We start from the raw sequence: 21,040 nt of genomic DNA on the forward strand, positions 1-21,040 counted from the left end.
CTTTGACTCCTTGTCTGGTGGAGGGTTGTAGGGAATGAATTGGAGTTCACCTTGCTGTTGAAGATTGGACCAACAGACTCTTGGAGGAGTTTTTTTTTAAAGTAAACTGGGATCATCAAGCGTCAGTCTGGGGCATTTGGTCACCTGCCTAGTCACCAACAGGCAATAATAGGGTTTTGACAAGGTACCCATCAAGTTGTCAGTAAGGGATTCACATTGTACGAAAGCTAGCGCTCTAATGAGGCTGGCCAGGTTGTAAAACGTGTTTAAGGACATTTGTCTTGACTTCAACAGAAGGTAGTTTTAGGTTCAGGACCTCAGTTGCTCATTGAATTACCACAGGAAAGGAAGCGCTCTTTTCCATTTCGAGTCCATAAGGCAAATTCTACCCTCTTTCAGGAGAAGCCCACTGTCCTACTTTAAGTCCATGGAAAAATAGTGATCATCACAATGAGGGGATAAATCATCCCAACCCCCAACATCTTCAACTCTAAGTGGTAGCAATCACTGGTCAGAGTGGAAGCCAAAAAGACAATGGGCCTCATTCTGACCCTGGCGGTCCTAAACCGCCAGGGCCGCGGGCAACGGAAGCACCGCCAACAGGCTGGCGGTGCTTCAGTGCCCATTCTGACCGCAGCGGTAAAGCCGCGGTCAGAAAAGGGGATCCGGCGGTTTCCCAACGGAATACCCCTGGCAGGGCTGAACCTCCATGGCGGCGCTGCAAGCAGCGCCGCCATGGGGATTCCGACCCCCTTCCCGCCATCCTGTTTCTGGCAACTGCACCCGTCGCACCCCTGCAACACCGCCGGCTCCATTCGGAGCCGGCCTCTGTGTTGCAGGGCCTTTCACGCTGGGCCGGCGGGCGCTCCTTTGGCGGGCGCCCGCCGGCCCAGCGGGAAACCCAGAATGGCCTCCGCGGTCTTTTGACCGCGGAGGGCCAAATGGCGGTGACCGCATGGCGGGCGGCTACCGCCGCCCACCGCGGTCAGAATGACTGCCAATAAATCCTCTGAGAATGCCTCTGCAGTAAGGGAAGCACAGAATCACACTTTGATTATATGGTTGACCGCTTGCGCTATAGTGGATTCAGGTCATGACATTGGTAAGAGTTGTGTTGAAACAGGTTTGGGGGTCAGACATCGGAGACAGTACCAGAGTTTCCTCCTGTGCCAGCATCAATGAAGGAAGGACCGACGCAGAACATGGAGTGTGGTGGAAATCTACACTGTGTCAGTGCAAAGCCCGTATTAGGATTACCTCCAAGGGATCAAGCTGTGCTGAGGATGATCCACCGGCTTTGCCTTCTTGTGCTTTCATTTGGACTTTGATTTATCAGAGGACTTCAACCATGAAGATGACTTCTTGTGGGAATGTCCTCTGGAGTGACAAAGGTTCTGTGCCTTTGACTTAGAGTGGGACATATACGAAGCCCAAGTCTTCTTCTTGTATTCAATGAGCTTTGTTTCCTGGTCCCAGATCACATTCAGGTGCACGAGGACGCACTTGAGCGGTGGCCTGAGACCAAACACCAAGGACACACCTCCTGCAGGTCCATTTTATGCAGCTGTAGCACAGTTTGAAGCCTGTAGTTTTTGAAGGGGCATCAGCCCTCCCCTTGCACCCTAGTTTGGGAGTCATCAGAAGGCTGGCGAAAATAGAAGCAAAGCACCGTATCCAAGCTTGAAGGCATGGGAAGAAAGGAATCAATGTTGGCACAAAGGAATGGTGCTTATAAGCAGTTCCACTCAGTCTCTTCTGGAATCTATGGTCAGAAGAATCCATCAGCAAGAAAACATAACTGCAAAGGTAGTCTTCCAACCACACACCATAGGGTGTTGAACCTTTCCAGTGCACCACTAATTTCTCAGAAAGGGTTCTGAAGGCAAAGCCCAAAGATTTGTGTCACGAAGAGGCCACAATCAGGAAAATTTCCCATATGTGGCCTTTTGAAATGATGCTCAACATTAAAACACGGGACCACAAAAAAATCCCAAAAATGTACAATCTGTATCAACCTAACTAGAGATTGAAAATGTCACTTACCCAGTGTACATCTGTTCGTGGCATTAGTCGCTGCAGATTCACATGTTTGGCACAGTCCGCTGCCTGGTGTTGGGCTCGGAGTATTACAAGTTGTTTTTCTTCGAAGAAGTCTTTTTTGGTCACGGGACCGAAGGACTCCTCCCTCTTCGGCTCCATTGCGCATGGGCGTCGACTCCATCTTAGATTGTTTTCCCCGCAGAGGGTGAGGATGGAGTTGTTTGCTATAAATAGTGCCCATGCAATGGAGTGAATATGTATGTACGTTAAGAGTTTATAATAATTATTTACAAATGTACAAATGTTTAAGATTTATGATCTACTTCTAAACGGCTACAGGCTTACCGGGGAGGTGGGAGGGTACATGTGAATCTGCAGCGACTAATGCCACGAACAGATGTACACTGGGTAAGTGACATTTTCAGTTCGATGGCATATGTTGCTGCAGATACACATGTTTGGCATAGACTATAAAGCAGTTACCTCCCCTAAAAGCGGTGGTTTAGCCTGTAGGAGTTGAAGTAGTTTGGAATAATGTTCTTAGTACAGCTTGGCCCACTGTAGCTTGTTGTGCATTTAGTACGTCTACACAGTAGTGTTTAGTAAACGTATGAGGCGTAGACCAGGTTGCAGCCTTACATATTTCGCTCATAGGAATGTTTCCTAGAAAGGCCATTGTAGCACCTTTCTTTCTGGTTGAGTGTGCCTTTGGTGTAATAGGCAATTCTCTTTTGGCTTTAAGATAGCAAGTTTGAATACATCTGACTATCCATCTAGCAATGCCTTGTTTAGAGATTGGATTTCCTATGTGTGGTTTTTGAAAAGCTATGAACAGTTGTTTTGTTTTCCTGATTAGCTTTGTTCTGTCAATGTAGTACATTAGTGCTCTTTTGATGTCTAATGTATGTAGTGCCCTTTCAGCCACGGAATTTGGTTGTGGGAAGAACACTGGCAATTCTACTGTTTGATTTAAATGGAATGGTGAGATTACTTTTGGATTTGTTCTTAGAACTATTTTATTGTTGTGTATTTGAATAAATGGTTCTTGTATGGTAAATGCCTGTATTTCACTTACTCTTCTGAGGGATGTGATTGCAATGAGAAATGCGACTTTCCAGGTTAGATATTGCATTTCACAGGAATGCATGGGTTCGAAAGGTGGACCCATGAGTCTTGTTAAGACGATGTTAAGATTCCATGAAGGAACTGGTGGTGTTCTTGGTGGTATAATTCTTTTTAGCCCTTCCATGAATGCTTTAATAACTGGTATTCTAAATAGAGACGATGAATGAGTAGTTTGTAGGTAAGCAGATATTGCTGCGAGGTGTATTTTTATAGATGAAAAAGCGAGATTTGCTTTTTGCAAATGTAGTAAGTATCCTACTATGTCTTTTGTAGAGGCATGTAATGGTTGTATTTGATTGGTATGGCAGTAGTAAACAAATCTTTTCCACTTAGATGCATAGCAGTGTCTAGTGGAAGATTTTCTAGCTTGTTTTATGACCTCCATGCATTCTTGTGTGAGGTCTAAGTGTCAGAATTCTAGGATTTCAGGAGCCAAATTGCCAGATTCAATGATGCTGGGTTTGGATGCCTGATCTGTTGTTTGTGTTGTGTTAACAGATCTGGTCTGTTGGGTAGTTTGACATGCGGTACTAGTGAAAGGTCTAGTAGAGTTGTATACCAAGGTTGTCTTGCCCATGTGGGTGCTATCAGTATGAGTTTGAGTTGGTTTTGACTCAACTTGTTTACTAGATATGGAAGGAGAGGGAGAGGGGGAAAAGCGTATGCAAATATCCCTGACCAACTCATCCATAGAGCATTGCCTTGTGATTCGCGGTGTGGGTACCTGGATGCGAAGTTTTGGCATTTTGAGTTTTCTTTTGTTGCGAACAAATCTATCTGGGGTGTTCCCCAAATTTGAAAGTACTTGTTCAGAACTTGGGGGTGAATTTCCCATTCGTGGACTTGTTGGTGGTCTCGCGAAAGGTTGTCTGCTAGTTGGTTTTGTATTCCTGGAATAAATTGTGCTATTAGGCGAATGTTGTTGTGAATCGCCCACTGCCATATTTTTTGTGTTAGGAGGCACAATTGTGTTGAGTGTGTTCCTCCTTGTTTGTTTAAATAATACATTGTTGTCATGTTGTCTGTTTTGACAAGAATGTATTTGTGTGTTATTATGGGTTGAAAGGCTTTTAACGCTAGAAATACTGCTAACAGTTCTAGGTAATTGATATGAAATTTTGTTTGGTGTATATCCCATTGTCCTTGAATGCTGTGGTGATTGAGGTGTGCTCCCCACCCTGTCATGGAAGCATCTGTTGTTATAACGTATTGAGGCACTGGGTCCTGAAATGTCCGCCCTTTGTTTAAATTTTTGCTGTTCCACCATAGAAGCGAGAGGTATGTTTGGCGGTCTACCAACACCAGATCTTGAAGTTGACCCTGTGCCTGTGACCATTGTGATGCTAGGCACTGTTGTAAGGGTTGCATGTGTAGTCTTGCGTTTGGGACAATGGCTATGCATGATGACATCATGCCTAGAAGTTTTAGCACAAATTTTGCTTGTATCTTTTGGTTTGGAAACATAGCACTTATTACTTTGTGGAATGCCTGCACTCTTTGTGGACTTGGAGTGGCAATTCCCTTTGATGTGTTGATGGTTGCTCCTAGATATTGTTGTGTCTGACACGGTTCTAGGTGTGATTTTGTATAGTTGATGGAAAACCCCAGTTTGTGAAGGGTTTGTATAACACATGTGGTGTCGTTTGCGCATTTTTTTACTGTGTTGGTCTTGATTAGCCAATCGTCTAGGTAAGGGAACACATGTATCTGTTGTCTCCTGATGTGTGCTGCTACTACTGCTAGACATTTTGTGAACACTCTTGGTGCAGTTGTTATTCCGAATGGCAACACTTTGAATTGGTAATGTATTCCTTTGAATACGAACCGTAGGTACTTTCTGTGAGAAGGGTGTATTGGTATATGAAAGTACGCATCCTTTAGGTCTAATGTGGTCATGTAATCTTACTGTTTGAGCAGTGGAATGATGTCTTGTAGTGTGACCATGTGAAAATGGTCCGATATGATGTAGGTATTTAGTGTCCTGAGATCTAATATTGGTCTTAATGTTTTGTCTTTTTTTGGAATTAGAAAGTACAGGGAGTAAACTCCTGTGTTTTTTTGTTGCATTGGTACTAACTCTATTGCATCCTTTTGCAGTAGTGCTTGAACTTCTAGTCCTAAAAGTTCTAAATGTTGTGGTGACATTTTGCGTGTTTTGGGAGGGATGTTTGGTGGGAATTTGTGGAATTCTATGCAATAGCCATGTTGGATTATTGCTAATACCCAATTGTCTGTTGTAATCTGTTGCCAAGATTGGTAGAATTGGCTTAGTCTTCCCCCCACTGGTGTTGAGTGAAGGGGTTGCGTGACTTGAAAGTCACTGTTTAGGTGGAGGTGTTTTTGGAGTCTGGAATCTTCCCCTACTCCTTGGGAATTGACCCCCTCTATATCCCCTGAAACCTCCCCTTTGGAAGGAACCCTGATATGGTGTGGTTCTTGTTTGTTGGCTGGTGGTGTCTGTGGGTTGGCCACGAAACCCCCCTCTAAATGGAGTTTTTCTAAAAGAGCCTCTGCTCTGCAGGGAGTAGAGTGCGCCCATGGCCTTGGCCGTGTCTGTGTCCTTTTTAAGTTTTTCAATGGCTGTGTCCACTTCAGGGCCAAAAAGTTGTTTTTCGTTGAAGGGCATATTAAGGACAGCCTGCTGGATTTCAGGTTTGAAGCCTGAAGTGCGGAGCCAAGCGTGTCTCCTTATGGTGACAGCAGTGTTGACTGTTCTCGCTGCAGTATCGGCTGCGTCCAGTGAAGAGCGGATTTGATTATTTGAGATTGTTTGTCCCTCTTCCACTATTTGCTGCGCCCTTTTTTGGTATTCTTGGGGAAGATGGTCTACGAGAAGTTGCATCTCATCCCAGTGAGCGCGGTCATATCTGGCCAGCAGCGCTTGAGAATTTGCGATGCGCCACTGGTTGGCTGCCTGTGATGCTACTCTTTTTCCTGCCGCATCAAATTTTCTGCTTTCTTTGTCCGGAGGTGGGGCGTCGCCAGATGTATGGCAATTTGCTCTTTTGCGAGCTGCCCCTACTACTACGGAGTCAGGTGGTAACTGCAAAGTAATAAACACTGGATCTGTGGGTGGTGGTTTGTATTTTTTATCCACCCTTGGGGTGATGGCTCTTGATTTTACGGGCTCTTCAAAAATTTGTTTTGCGTGCCGTAACATCCCTGGTAGCATTGGGAGACATTGATATTGGCTATGTGTAGCCGAGAGGGTGTTAAATAAAAAATCATCCTCTATAGGATCGGAATGCAGTTGGACATTGTGGAATTCTGCAGCCCTAGCCACCAGTTGTGAGTATGAGGTACTGTCCTCTGGCGGTGACGGCTTTGTGGGGTATGAATCTGGATCATTGTCCGGCACTGGGGTGTCGTATAGGTCCCAAGCGTCTTGATCCTGATTATCTTGACTTATGGTAGTTTGCGCTGGTGAGTGCATTTGTGGCGGTGTTTGTGCCGGCGATGCCTGTTGTGGTGGAGAGGGCGGAGGCGTGACTTTTTTAACCACTTTGGCTTGTGGTTGTGCGTCATCCTTGAGGAGACTGATCCTTCTTTTCCTCATTATTGGGGGAAGGGTTGATATCTTCCCTGTGTCTTGCTGGATGTACAGTCTCTTTTGTGTGTAGTCTGATTCTACACTTTGGAGCTGTTGTCCAAATCTGTGCATCTGGTCACTCATTCCTTGTTCCTCTGTGTAGGATAAAGGTGTGGTATTTTTCGGCGCCGAGTGAGAATCTTTTTTCGGTTTCGGCACCGACAGAATTTTTGTTCCTTTCGGCATGGATTCTCGGTGCCGATGTTTTTCGGTGCCGGTATCTTGTTTTTGTCTCTCGGAGCCGCTATCTCGGCTCCGAGGTTGCTCCATGGCGGTCCCTCGACCGGAGTCGGGTGTCTTCGCTATGGGCGTGCCCTTTTTCGGCACCTTCGACGGGTCGCCTGTTTTATGGGTCGAGCCATGGCCTGTTGGCAGTGTGGTCCCCTGGGCTTTCGTTTTGTCGATGGTTTTACTTTTCGACGTCTTACTCACAGTTTGTTGCTGTTGTTCGACGTCGGAGTCTCCGGATTCTGAGTCCGGAACCGAGAATGTTTCCTCTTCGTCGTCGAAACGTTGTTTTGTCGGCGTGGACGCCATTTGTAGACGCCTGGCTCTTCGGTCCCGGAGTGTTTTTCTGGACCGGAAGGCTCGACAGGCCTCACAGGTATCCTCCTTGTGCTCGGGGGACAAGCACAAGTTACAGACCAAGTGCTGATCTGTATAAGGATACTTACTGTGACATTTTGGGCAGAAACGGAACGGGGTCCGTTCCATCGGCTTCGATGTCGCACGCGGTCGGGCCGACCAGGCCCCGATGGGGGAATCGAAGCTACCCCAAAGTCTTCCGATGATCGGTGTCGATGTACCTAATTATCCCGATACCGAACGGAACAATACCGACGCTTTCTTCCGAGATTCTGACTAACTTTCCGAACCGAAACACGGAGCGAAAAGGAATACGTCCGAACCCGACAGCGGAAAAAAACAATCTAAGATGGAGTCGACGCCCATGCGCAATGGAGCCGAAGAGGGAGGAGTCCTTCGGTCCCGTGACCAAAAAAGACTTCTTCGAAGAAAAACAACTTGTAATACTCCGAGCCCAACACCAGGCAGCGGACTGTGCCAAACATGTGTATCTGCAGCAACATATGCCATCGAACATAAATTTACTCAACACCATTATCTGTTCTCTTTAGGCATGAAAGAGGCTGCAACACTGAGGTAGAGGAATGAAAACAACCAACAGCCTTTGAAGCCTAACCCTGTTTGCGTGGAGGTTCCTGGATATCTCCACTGAGCCACCTGAATAAAAAGTGATCCTCAAAATAATCCAATAAGGCCTGTCTTGCAAGCAGTCTTGAAAACAAGGTAAAAAAGCAGAAAACATGTTTGTGCTCATAAAATCATAGCAGTTTCTCAAAGATTTGTCAAAAGCATGGAGTGGAAGGAACGTGCCCAATGGATGCCATTCTCCGCAATACTTGCAATCCTATCAGCTAGAGAGATGTAAATATATATCAAAACAACACGAAGGCAAGGACCCGTCATGTGATAAACAGCCACAATGCAAGTTTCTTCATTTGATGACATAAAGTTCCTACAAACCGTAGGTCTTGTATATATTTATCACAGATTCCCTTTCAACAATTATTGCAATCTCATTCACCTAATGGTACTGGTGCCAGCAACAGGTTGTGGAACACATTGAAACATTTCCTGCAAGACGTTTTTCCTTTAAGATCAGGAAACAACTTTTTATTGCTAGCTTACGTCAAGCTTTAGCCAAGCCTTTGCTGAGATAACATTTCTCCATCATCTCTTGAAAGAAAAACAAAGTTTCATGAACAATGACAACAAACTCCCATGCCTCCCTGAGTACAACTATCAAAATTACTATGCAGATTCCCAACTTCAATTTTAAAACGCTGGCCATTTAAAATTAAACCATTGCAAGTTAGCACTATTTTACAAGTCCAAAAACATCCTTAATCCATGAACGTATTCCATGCCTCCCCGAGTACAACTATCAAAATTACTATGCAGATTCCTAACTTCAATTTTGAAACGCTGGCCATTTAAAATTAAACCATTGCAAGTTAGCACTCTTTTACAAGTCCAAAAACATCCTTAATCCATGAACGTATTCCATGCCTCCCCGAGTACAACTATCAAAATTACTATGCAGATTCCTAACTTCAATTTTGAAACGCTGGCCATTTAAAATTAAACCATTGCAAGTTAGCACTATTTTACAAGTCCAAAAACATCCTTAATCCATGAACGTACCTCCCATGTGTCAGTAAGCAATGCTGATCATGTATAAAAAAACAAAAACAAAAAACACAGGAAAGAGGGAGGAGGGAAAGCGGTGTTAAAAAATAAAGTTACAGAATATATAAAAAAAGAAGGGAGGACATTAATGAGCAATTGGTTAGACAGCCCTGCCATGGCCTGCAAGTCCCATGGTACTCCATAAATGAGTCAACTACCACCAGGTACGGATTCATAAATGCAATGGTCAAACGTATCAGCACACAGGCAATATAAATATAAAATAATCAAGGATAGGCAAATGATCTGACAACCTAAAGGAAATAACCCCATGTAGTCTGTATTTGTGCAGAATAGTCAAATATATATATATATAAAATGAGCCTAAAAATGAACCTATGTTTCCGTTAACTCTATTAAACCGAAGTGGCTGCTTTGACCATTCCCTGCGTGCCAAGGATAATGTACTGCCTATCCCAATGGAACCAAATATATATGAGCCATATTTATCATGTATAGTCAAACTTAATTAATTCAAAAAAAGTAACTTGAAGTTAACCACATCATTAGAAAAACAGCAATCTACTGGGCAGTTTCCAAGACGAAAGGGGGGAGGCTGCAGTGACCTCAACACAGAGTTAAAAAACAAAGCATGCCTTTGTATTTACCGGTCTTTCTACATATCTGGCAAAGATGAGTAATATTACCACTGAGGAGTGTGGGGCGGGACCATTACTCACAAGAGGCGCAACCGCGAGTGAGGTACGATGCTTCTCTCAATGATGGTAATAAATGGCACGTAATACTCTCTGCACTTGCACATATGGTTTATGGCATGAACCGTTTTCATGTGTATTTACTTTAACATAATGAATTTCACCAAAACCAAGATGCAAAGGGATACATCTGTGCAGCAAGCATACCTGCCAACATTTTTTAATAGGAAAGTGGGAGATAATGTGAAAGAAACATCAGAGGAATGTTGTTTCCCCATTGAATTCTATTAAAACAGAGGCAATTTCAGGCAGGAGATACCTACAATAAAGCCATTTTTGGCTTCAGAATACAGGTGTCTCCCACCTAAATCTGGTTTGCTGTCATATATGAGCAAGGTACAAACACACAGAGAAACAAGTGTATTATGAAAGTTGTTTTAGTGTGTAAAATAAATGTTAAATGCAAATTGTGAGTAAAAAGCGATTTTCTCATGTTAATTTTGCTGTTCTGTGGCAATAAATTTGAATGTGGCTTATGTACTGTAGTAATAAAGGTTTATTTAGTACAGTTGGTCTAAATAACAACATGGAGAACATTTATTTTACTGCCATGATGCATATATACACAAGACCTGTATATTACCTCTGGAGAAAGGAACATCACCTCAGTCCAAGGTAGTGTAGAGAAGAGAAAAATCGGCTAGAACAAGGATCTTGACACCACAACATCAGCACATCATCTGCAGAGCCATTCCATGGTGAACGCTGCATACCCCTCTGATCCAGCTTTGATTCCAAGAGCTGATGAGTGGCCTTCTGATGTGGATGCACATCCACCACAGAAACCATCTGAAGTTCAATCTAAATGGCAAGACTGCTGCCCCTATGTCCATCTCAATGCAGTAACCCTCCTGGGATGGAAACCCGCATTGTTAAGCCATTTCATTGTTGCTACATCTTACTTGGACACCTTGCGGGTGGGGTTTTCTTTGCCCAAGATAATCTGCATGGGGCATTTTACATCACAATTTTCACATATAGTACGGATTAAAAAATCTAGACGTATTGAAGGGGATGTAGTTAAATATTTCAGTACTTTTGTGGGCTTCCAGTCAACGGATTGGGATTTACTCTTCACTAGAAAATGTAGTGGCAAAACAACTTATTTTCACAATGATATCCATTATACTTGCTAAATATCTGTCCCTCCAAAGCAGCTATGCAAGGTCACATCATATTTTAAAATGTAAACAGCTCCTTTCATCACTTATGTTTTCCGATTCTACCCCTTCCACACAGAAGTCCAGTTATGTATTATCACTGTGAAGCTACATGGTAGGGTGAAAAAATAAAAAATTACACAATACTCACAGTCACACCACACAGACAACAGTGTTGGTCTCAGAAGATCATTGATCAATGTTACAGCAAGTTACATAGGTATCACAGGATCAGAGGGTTGATAGGTAACATCAAACCCTCGTTCAGTCAGCAGAAGTGACAATACAGCAAAAGCTTTATCAATCCAATAGAATAGATGATGAAATGCCACATGCAAGCCGTGAAATAACAACCATGGAAGTAAGTGTCCAGGGGAAGCAAAATCAGAAAAAGTGTCCCAAATGCAGCATGAATTCTACCCAAAATAGCAGCTTTCGATATATTTCAGAAATTAATTCCTTTTGTTGCCAACATTAGCTTCTCAAATTACAGACATTTCACTATGAAGAAAGGCAGCATTTTCATTTTAGATATGTTTATTACACCCAAACGCTTGCCATCATTTCCATGAAAAAAGAATTGTTCCTAATTACCAGATTTTCATTTTAGTAAACAGATTTTATCTCTAAACTTCCACTTGAGATTTCCTCTAGGCACTTACATATTTTAATCACACAGGGAAAATATCTTTCTTTCTCTCACTGTCACATACACTATGCACATACAGGAATTCTGCTTCAAGTCAGGAGATGAAATGTTTCCAGAATGCATTGCAATGCCATACCAAAACTAAAACATCTATTGTCATCACAATCAGGTCAAGAATCTAGACTTGGTAGTGTCCTTCCCACCAATATACATTCTGGGTCAGACCCTCTAACCTTCATAACGGAACCAAAAAGGCTAGTCTCCCAGAGAAAACAATGGACAATACTAATTAATCTTGTCCCAACTAAAATACACAGGCACAATTAAGTGGGCCAACGAACACCTTTTCTTCAAACCCATTGACAAGCGTACTTTTTTTCAGGGAAATAATCTAATTGTGGTATGCTTAAGAAAAGTACACTGACAGTAATATTTATTTGATTGTTATTTGCAATAAATAGATATCAATAACTCAACTGACAGATGTTAGCCTTGGCTACCATAGAACAGCAACTATAGCACCCTCTCTCTCCTACCTTGTAAAACATGGCATGTTGTTTGTAGTCCCAAGAAAACTTAAAGCCTTTACACATTTAGTAAGTTCTAAGAGTACCAGCTAGAGATAGGTAAGATATCTGACAGGTGTGCCAAGGAATAGGCTTCTAAAGCAAAACAAAGTTTTCGATAGGTAGTCTTCCTGGGGTAGAAGGGGTCTGTTAGAAATCTGTCTATATCCCTCAGGCAGCACTCAAAATTACGCATAAAAGCAAATAGACCTATGCATGCACGCAGTTAGGCAGACACAAAAACATGCACTCCCTCATACACATGGAACGCAACTTCCAGCAAAGGGCATGAACATCCCTTTCAAGATGCCAAGCCTGATTTACAGGATATGATGTACCCTGGCTTCTGTGAACAGACAGCCAAGTGCACACCCAGTGTAAAGGAAAGAAAACAGGATCTCTGCTGATAGAAATATCACTTGCTAATCAACACCACTGCTGTTTTCCCCTTCCTCACCCAATCACTATTATTTTTCACTTCCCAGCATGCACTTTCATAACAACAACATCCAACTCATGCCACAGATTCTCTCAAACAGAAAAGCTGACCCCTGTACAAAGCAGTGCACAGAGAGTGCCCTGATATGGTTTTCAGACAGTCCGCGGTAGAACACGGTTTTTGCACTGTGGAGTAGCACGGGTTCCACAGGCCCTAATGCAAGATAGGAAAACGGCCCGTAATTAACCATGTGGGCAGAAAAAGACAGCCACAACTGGGATCCAAGAACCCATCACAGGAATGGACATGCTGCACTATCAGTGGTTACGCCCCTGCTGATAGTAGCACACCAACTATGAATGCAACACATAGATAATATTTTGCTTTGCTGCACATTCAATGATGTCCTTGATTTGAAACCTTCAATGATTGCTTTTACACAAAAAACAGAAGTACTAAGTCTGGCACAAACATCACTATGCATGCTATTTGTTTGACTGGTACACGTCTACACTTCATTGACGCCCAAGTTATAGTCTGTACCAAGGCAGCCTATTCTGGTTTTGGAATCGGTAGCTGGTGCACAGGTATTTGGGGCACAAGTGAATAGGCAACTACATATTTCTAAATCAACAACCATGAATGATACTCTCTACTTCTACTGGCTGCTAAAAACATTTAAAATTCTGAACAACCTCACAAGTCTCATACATATACATACGCTGAACGCATGAAGGCAGACACATAAATAGGTACTCACTGATACACAAGGTTGGAATTTGCTGCTAATAAAACTTACCTGGGGTAGTCACTGGCACCATGTACTTTGTTGGGCACCTCAGAAGCCCACAATTCCAAAGGGACACACCAGAACACAAGCTTTTGCAGTCAGAAGCTCAGATAGGATGGGAGGCTGCCCTTTTTTTCTTTATCCTTGCTTCTGATGGGGCATAAGGGGGCAAGACTCAGAAGCTCCAAGAACCCATTTCATAACATGCTGCACTGCCTGAAGTTAGTGCATCATGTCAGATACGTATTATGCCTGTGTGAAGTTGGGCTGTAAAGGCCACCATTAGACAGTTGTGCAATACTGCCAGTAGAGCCCTCTTCCGCTGCCCACGGTGATATTACAGCTATTACATGTAAACAAATGATCGGTGAGAGCTGTAATTTACAGAGAAATTAGTTGCCGATTGAGGCATGATGTTTCAGTGGGTCAGCGCCCTAGCTACCCCAATAGGCGAGCCGGCACTTGTCTTAACAGCGCATTCCTTTCGTAACTGAACAAATTTAAATCTTCTCTGTCAAGTATTTCAGGACCCACCACATGGACTGAGACATTCAGATTCAATGAATATCAACGATCCAATGGGGGTAACGATTTAAGCAATAGGCACAAAAAGCATGTGATGAATACACAAAGAGATAAACCTATTGGGGGCCAGAAGAAGAGCATACGGATAGGACAGAGAGATTGTTTGATGGGAAGAGAATGAAAGTGTGAGATGACTTAGGAGGACAAACAGTAGGCAGGAGAGAGACCAGCTTCTAGTAGGGATGTCGCAACTTGAGGGAACGTACTTGTTTGGATACTTGCGGAAAATGTCCTTAATCACAACAATGGCTTCCTGCACCACATAGTTGACTTTGGTTGAGATGAGATCCAGTAAGGTGCTGACACAACGTTCGGCTGATTGCTGTCAGGAAGCAGAACAAAATGAAGGTAAGGCTCCATAGACTCGGGAGAAAAATATCTATATATGGTAAGAAACCGAAAGGACATACATTACAGAAAATCTGTAGACAAGTCTCAGTTTGCAGTGGGTGTGAGCCATGGAATAGGAAGCCAAAAGGGTCAGTCAATGAGATTAAAATATTAGGGGTTGAAGGACGGGACTTCAATCTGGGATTATAAACCCAAGGAACAGGAAGCAATATAGTACCACTAATTATGCCTAGGGCTAATATTCAGGGGGGGGAAAGTAAACCAAAACATTTTAGTTATGCATACCAGCTTAAAGCAATAAACACAAAAAACAGACATCTTTATGGAGTTACAGGCCAAACAAAAAAGGTATGCACCTTCAGTAACAATCTTTCTGGTTCTCTATCTACTGGCAGATTTGTCACCTTCTGCACATTTCCAGGCACCAGACTGGGTCTGGAATTTTTCAATAGCTCTCCAGTGCAGTAGCTACGGGCTTAATCTCTGCATAATTGGCAGTGAATGTGACATAACGCACCCTGATATCCATTCTTTGTCTTTGTTTCCTTTCGAGGACAGCTTAGGTCGAACACGAGTATGCAGTCCACCAGTATTAAATTGGCACCTTGTTAAGCATTAGATGCGTATGACCATCCTTCAGTTTAGGGAGGTGGGTGGGGTTGGTGAGGAATATGGAGTTAAGCAGAGTATCCACCAGAAAGATCCCGAAGGTAAATAACTTTTATTCTGAGGGACACTTCCACCTGCAGATTTCTCACCTTCTGAGCAGATAATAAAGCAATACCACCTCCGAGGTGGTGGGTATGAAGAAGTCGTCATACCAGAAACTGATGCAGCTAAGAAAAAGCTAAATGCCTATCTCTTTCCACTTATTTAAGCAATAATACCTTATAAATGTATCAGGACCAAATTAAGGTCCCATTGGAGCATAAAAGGAGAACGTGGGCACGCAATAATGCTCTGAACAGAGAATATTGATCTAGAAGACAAATGAACACCGATAAATCTGCAATTTAACCTTTAACTGTGCCCACCACATAAACTTTGCTGGGCTAATGAAAGAGAACGTAAAACACAGAAAGCTGCGCTTTTAAAGGATCCATCCTCTCACTTGCACACCAAGAAGCAAAATGGACAGGATAACATCAACCACCATCAGTGGCAGCTGAAAGGAACTCAGTTGTCCCAGCTCAATGTCCAGGCATGAAGGTGAAAGCTCAGACGTTGGGGTGCAGAACCAGACTATTCGACTGGAAAAAGAGGTTCACTCTGAGAGGTAACTGTAGCAGGGGTCACAGGGTATCAGGAGGTCTGCATACCACAACCTCATTGGCCAGTATGGAACAATCAGAATAACTTGGGCCCAGTCCTGGTGCAATTTCCTCAACACTTGAGGAATGAAAAGTACGGTGAAAATGCATGATGAATTGTGCAATTCCATGTCAAATAAAACACATCCCCCTTGGCTCCCTGCAACAGAAACTAGAGGGCACAGAACTAAAACTACGGGCAGTGTGAGTTCTTGTGAGTGGCCAAAATGGCCACCTGAGACATGTACCAGAGGCAGAAGATGTCCTGACCTAGCCCTTGATGGGGACACTACTAGTGGTCAGCAATATGAAGCTGCCAACTCTGATCTTCAGGGTGTGTGCCGGGTGGCCGGCAACCAGCTAGAATCGATGCACCTTCACCCAGGCCAAAAGTCTCAGTGCTACTCAGCAGGAAGACCTCACGCCTCCTGCTTGTTTACGTATTACATTGCAGTTGTGTAGTCTGTCAACATCTAAACTACCTGATAGGGAGGGGGGGGAGCCTTCAAGGCCGAGTTTCCTTTGCAACTTTTGCTCACCTGGAGAACACAGGATTCTGATATGCAGGTCGTCCAGATGAGTACTCCACTCTAAGGTAGAAACAATCATCACTACTGTGGACACTGCTGGCAGTGGGCACAAGAGATTTCCTTATGTAAGGTTTTCCTCTATTGACTATCAGAGCAGAATCAACAGAGGGTCGAAGGGAAGTATAAGGATTTCAGTCAGACCTCTCAGTGTTGAACCCACTGCAGACAAGGCCTTCAAGTGCCAGCATGCCTGAGAAAAAAAGCCAGCAGGTGAAGAACCACTGGGAGTGGAGCTCGAGCTCCCTCCCGAAATATCTAAATCATGTCCTGAATATCCCAGATCCTCTGGGGAGGAAGGAAAGCACAAAGATGTTGTGCTCCATCCAACCGTTATGACAAAGGGCGGAGAGAGGGCTCAAGGTAGATGGAAAATTCCAAACTGAACAGCAGGAATGCCCTGGCTTTTAGACGGTCTGGCATCACCTCCAATGAGCTCATCTTAAGCACGCCATTGTGCAGGTACAGGGAAAATGAGACCCCTCACAAACTGTGTAGATGTGCCACAATCACCACCACCACGTTGGTAAAGACCCTGGGTGGAGATGTTAGTTCAAACAGAATGACTCCAAACTGGGAGTGGTTTGAGCCTACCATGAACCGAAGGTACCTCATGTGCGACTGCAGGATCGGTATGAGAAAGCATGCACCTTGTAAATTGAGGGACACCAAGTATTCTGCTTCCAGTGCCTGAATCATCTAATCCAGAGACAACATCTGGAACTTTTCCTTGCACAGGTAATAGTTCAAGACCCTGAGAGGCAGGATCGGACACAGGCTGCCATCAATCCTGGGAATCAGGAAATAACATGGATAGCAACCCTCCCAATTATCCTGCTCTGGAACCAACGCCACTGCTCCTTTCTGCAAAAGAGCCGCAACTCCTGTTGGAGAATCTGGATGTGGTTGCCTGCATAAAAGGGAGCGGAACTGGGAAATTTAGGGGAAGGCCTATAAGAAGGCAAGAGCATATACACATTCTATAATCAATAGGACCCACTAATCCACTGTAATGGCCTCCAGGCCAGCAAACAGGACGAGACCCTCCTTCCAACTGATGTCATAGGTTCCCATAAGGGGAAACTAAAGCAGCTTTCCAGGTGGGGCGGGGGAACTCAAGGAAGAGGAGAAAGGTTGCTGGGCCTATCTGCCTCTGGGCTTGAATGGACCAGGAGGTCTGTTGATGTTGGAAAGGAGATGCTTTGGAGAGCCATCGAAATTTCCTGTTCTTCTTATGAAAATCATAAGGTGGAGACAGCAGGTCCAAAGATAAGGAAATTACTCTTCAAATCTTAAACCGTTCCAGGTCTGAATCCACTTGGTTGCCAAATAGATTAAAGCCATCAAAGCGCATATTCATCAGGCTGGCTTGAACATCACCTGAGAAGCCTATGGATCGAAGCCAGGCAAGACTTTTTAGATCAAAGGAGGACCCCAAAGATGTGGTCAAAGATTCCACGGGAATCAAGGCCTGCTTTAAGCATCTGTCTGGAGGCACCCTAACCAAATCTGACCATCTTCATCTTTTAGGTAGTCAGGCAGACTTGTCATCACAATACCCTCCATTTCTCAGAGTACCTGGGTGTATCTAGCACAAAGGCATGTGATGTTCATCAACCTCAGCATCAGACTCCTGGCTGAAAACACCTTTTTGCCCACAGCCTCAAACTTATTAAGTCGGTCCAGCGGTGCAGGGAAAAATGCTCCTGGATTGTGCTTTGAACAGGACGAGGCTTACACTACCAAGCTCTCTGACAAAGGAAAGGTGGAGAGAAAGGCAGGAGTTCCTGGTGTTGGGCTATTAAGCTGTGCCTTAAGACTACTGACTTACAGGCAGATGTCGGATTGTCCGATACCGGTTTTGACAGGCTTTACCAGAGCATCATTAAACAGGAGAAGTGGACCGGAGGCCTCCGAAGCAGGTCAAGATATCTGAGTTGGGCATGTTAGAAGTGGTAACTCTAGTACCTCTGCTGCCTTCCTCAAAAACTCCGAAAACAAGGCCAACTTTGGGGGTGCCTGCCTCAAAGGACACTCCATTTCTATCTCTGGTGAGGTACAAAGCACACTGGCATTCAAAAGTGCCAAACATTCTGCAGTGTCAGAGTCTGCAGGAGGGAGCACGTTGGCTGTTTCACTGCTATCATAATCACCCTCTTCATGTGTGATCACCAGGGCATTTGAAATGGATCCGAATCTGATATAAAAAGGTCCTCCGCCATCTGCCAGTATTCTTTCATTGGTGTGACTTCCCTGTACCTGGCCTTTTCCTAGCTGTTGCAATTCCCTTCTGGACCACACAATTATAGCTTTCCTTTGCGGACAAGGGCCTGGAGGAGGGGCATAAGCCAGTGACGCCATCAGAAATGGCACTGGAGAGGGGCTAACGGCAGAGTGCTTGGGCGGCTCTATCCAGTGCCAGAGGGGTGCCTTTGTGCATGGTACTGGGGCCAACTGGTGCCAGTGGAAGTCCCTCCAGAGGAATTCGAATTCGGACCCAAACAGTGCTATGGAGGCTGCCAGTGCAGCAGGGGAAAAGCATAGTTCCTAAACAGTGCCACTGAGAGTGAAGGAACTGCACAGGATCAGAACAGGGAATTCCAAGTAAGCCAGGAAGGGTGCAGGCATCTGAGTTAGCAATGGCGCCGGGGATGGATACGGAAGTTAGTGCTGGGCCAGAGGCTCGAGTTCACAGAGGCTTTTCCAGTGTATTGACATCCACTAGCTCAAACAGGTAACTCCCCTAGAGGCGGAGAAAGGCAAGGTGTCTTACTACTTGAGCTGGAGTGACATCTCGAGTTTTTTTCTCTCTCTTCTCCATCAAAGAATTCAAGGAAGGAGACAAGCGTGACTCTGACTTGAATTTCACGTGGCACCGAGCCCAGCACTCACTGTGCATTACCAGCACAAAGGGTTTTGCCCCAACCTTCCTTAAATGCTTTAGTGTGCATTAGACCTCACTGGTCGCCCGAGTTGGAGCCAATGCCTCAGCCCTAAACAACACAGACAGACCACGTGGGGGGTCTGAAATTAAAATCGGTCTATGACAGAAGCAGCACGACCTAAAGACTGATTATTTTTAGGTGATTACATTCTTAAGCACTCCAAAAAGATCAAGATGTTTTGTAAACAAAAACTAATTCAGAAAGAAGCTACAGATTCATGTTGAAGTGAACAGAATAAAGTGAAGCCAGTGTGCCACTATATGGATCCAGTGAAGTCATATCTGCACTGCAACTGAAGCAAATATGGTATAGCACCATCTACCGGTGCACAAGCACCATTGCAAAATTTCCAAATCCAGTCCGGTGCCTGGGGATATTCAAAAGGTTGGGAATTTGCAAGAGTAACTATCCATTGGGACATATATTCATGTGGAGTAACCAAACAACAAGATAGAAATCCAATGTGAATTTCCTTTTATAATGTAGCTTGTCAATCATAATTTCTTCTGAATTGAAAACAAATCCGATTAAAAATCCTTGCTAGTTCTGGCCTGGGCAATACATTCTGCCTACAGCATCTCAGTAGAAAGGATTTGAGTTACACCTTCTGAACTGGCATATTGGACACTACATGTGAACCCAGGGTATTTCTATGTTGAAGTATCACATCTGCACCAACAGAGCTGCCACGGCAAGAAGCTACCACACAGGAGTATTATAATATCACGACATGTCTATTCATAGTAGAGGGTCTTTGCAGCACATACAGGGGATGTTTCCATACGAAAAGATCTCAACAGCACTACCATGCTACAGCTCCTAAAACTGTTCTCAGCCAATCCCAGCCTTCTGGTTGCACATCCATTTACTGCCTGTTTACAAGATTGCTTACTTCCTGTCTGACCTACATCGTGGCTACCAGACCTCTCTGCTTCCAATGTGACTCTCATACAACCAACATTCCTTCATGTTTCTCATTTTGGAGATACAAATCAATTTGCATTCTACCTCCACTTTGATGGCACAACGACCAATTGCTCGGACAGCTTTCCGGACAAAATCAACATCAACTTCAGTGGCATACTCTTTCAGCTCAGCAAGAACCTGCAGGAAATCAAAGAGGGAGAGTTAAGATACATGCTACAATACAGAAACACAGAATCGGGGCAAGAGAAAAGGATGTGAAAATTTGGATTACACAAAGGAATAATCCATGATTACAACTGACTTTTGACATCAAAAGTAACAAGCAGCTGAGCATCCTAAAAAACGTGAAAGAGGTATGAATTAAAGGATGTTGGATAAAATGAACTGAACAATAACATCACTATTATGGTGATGGAAAAGATAAGGGAAAATTGCCAAATGCAAATGATAATCACTGCTAAATTGTAATGAATATATAGACTGGCGAGAGTGGAATGTATTGTTGGGAAGCAAGGTAAGGAAAACTAACAATTATTTGCCAGATCAGACTATAACACAGTGATAAACTAACCCAGACCCTTAATTGGGAACTACTAGGCAGCGGGAAACAAGAGGAGGACTGCTAAGCATGATTTTGGCAAAAGACAAATGTAAAGTCCCGGTGCCAAAAGCTATACAGAGGAGAAGGGTTGTAGGAGGCCAGACAAAGTGGCCTGTGAAGGTTTTGACAGGACTCTAAGGTGGACTCTTCTATCAACTGTGTGTGAGCGAGTAACATGGGTAAGATGGAGGGGCAGACATAGAGAAGTACCTTATAAGGTCACAACTTGGGACATTAGCCAAGACATAATGTTCCCTGTTTTCAGGGGCTTGGGGAGGGAGGAAGGGGGGGGTTAAAATCAAGGAAAGGGAACATTTCTATGACATTTAACCTTGGGATGCCAGAGAGGGAAATAATACACAGTGGTTGCAGAGAGGAAACAAGTGTGA

The 21,040-nt window shown here is 44.0% G+C and overlaps 1 protein-coding gene across 1 annotated transcript in view; it reads right to left on the minus strand.

Annotated features, from left to right (window-relative positions):
• Positions 1-21,040, minus strand: part of AP1B1 (adaptor related protein complex 1 subunit beta 1) — a 335,180-nt gene that overhangs the window by 265,517 nt on the left and 48,623 nt on the right. Inside the window, exons 8-9 of the mRNA XM_069214578.1 lie at positions 20,132-20,227; positions 14,137-14,252 (exon numbers count right to left, since the gene is read on the minus strand). Of these exons, the coding sequence (XP_069070679.1) occupies positions 14,137-14,252; positions 20,132-20,227 (212 nt within the window). The remainder of the gene's footprint in view (positions 1-14,136; positions 14,253-20,131; positions 20,228-21,040) is intronic.

This window comes from Pleurodeles waltl, chromosome 11 (assembly GCF_031143425.1).
Source record: "Pleurodeles waltl isolate 20211129_DDA chromosome 11, aPleWal1.hap1.20221129, whole genome shotgun sequence".
Classification (NCBI taxonomy): domain Eukaryota; kingdom Metazoa; phylum Chordata; class Amphibia; order Caudata; family Salamandridae; genus Pleurodeles; species Pleurodeles waltl.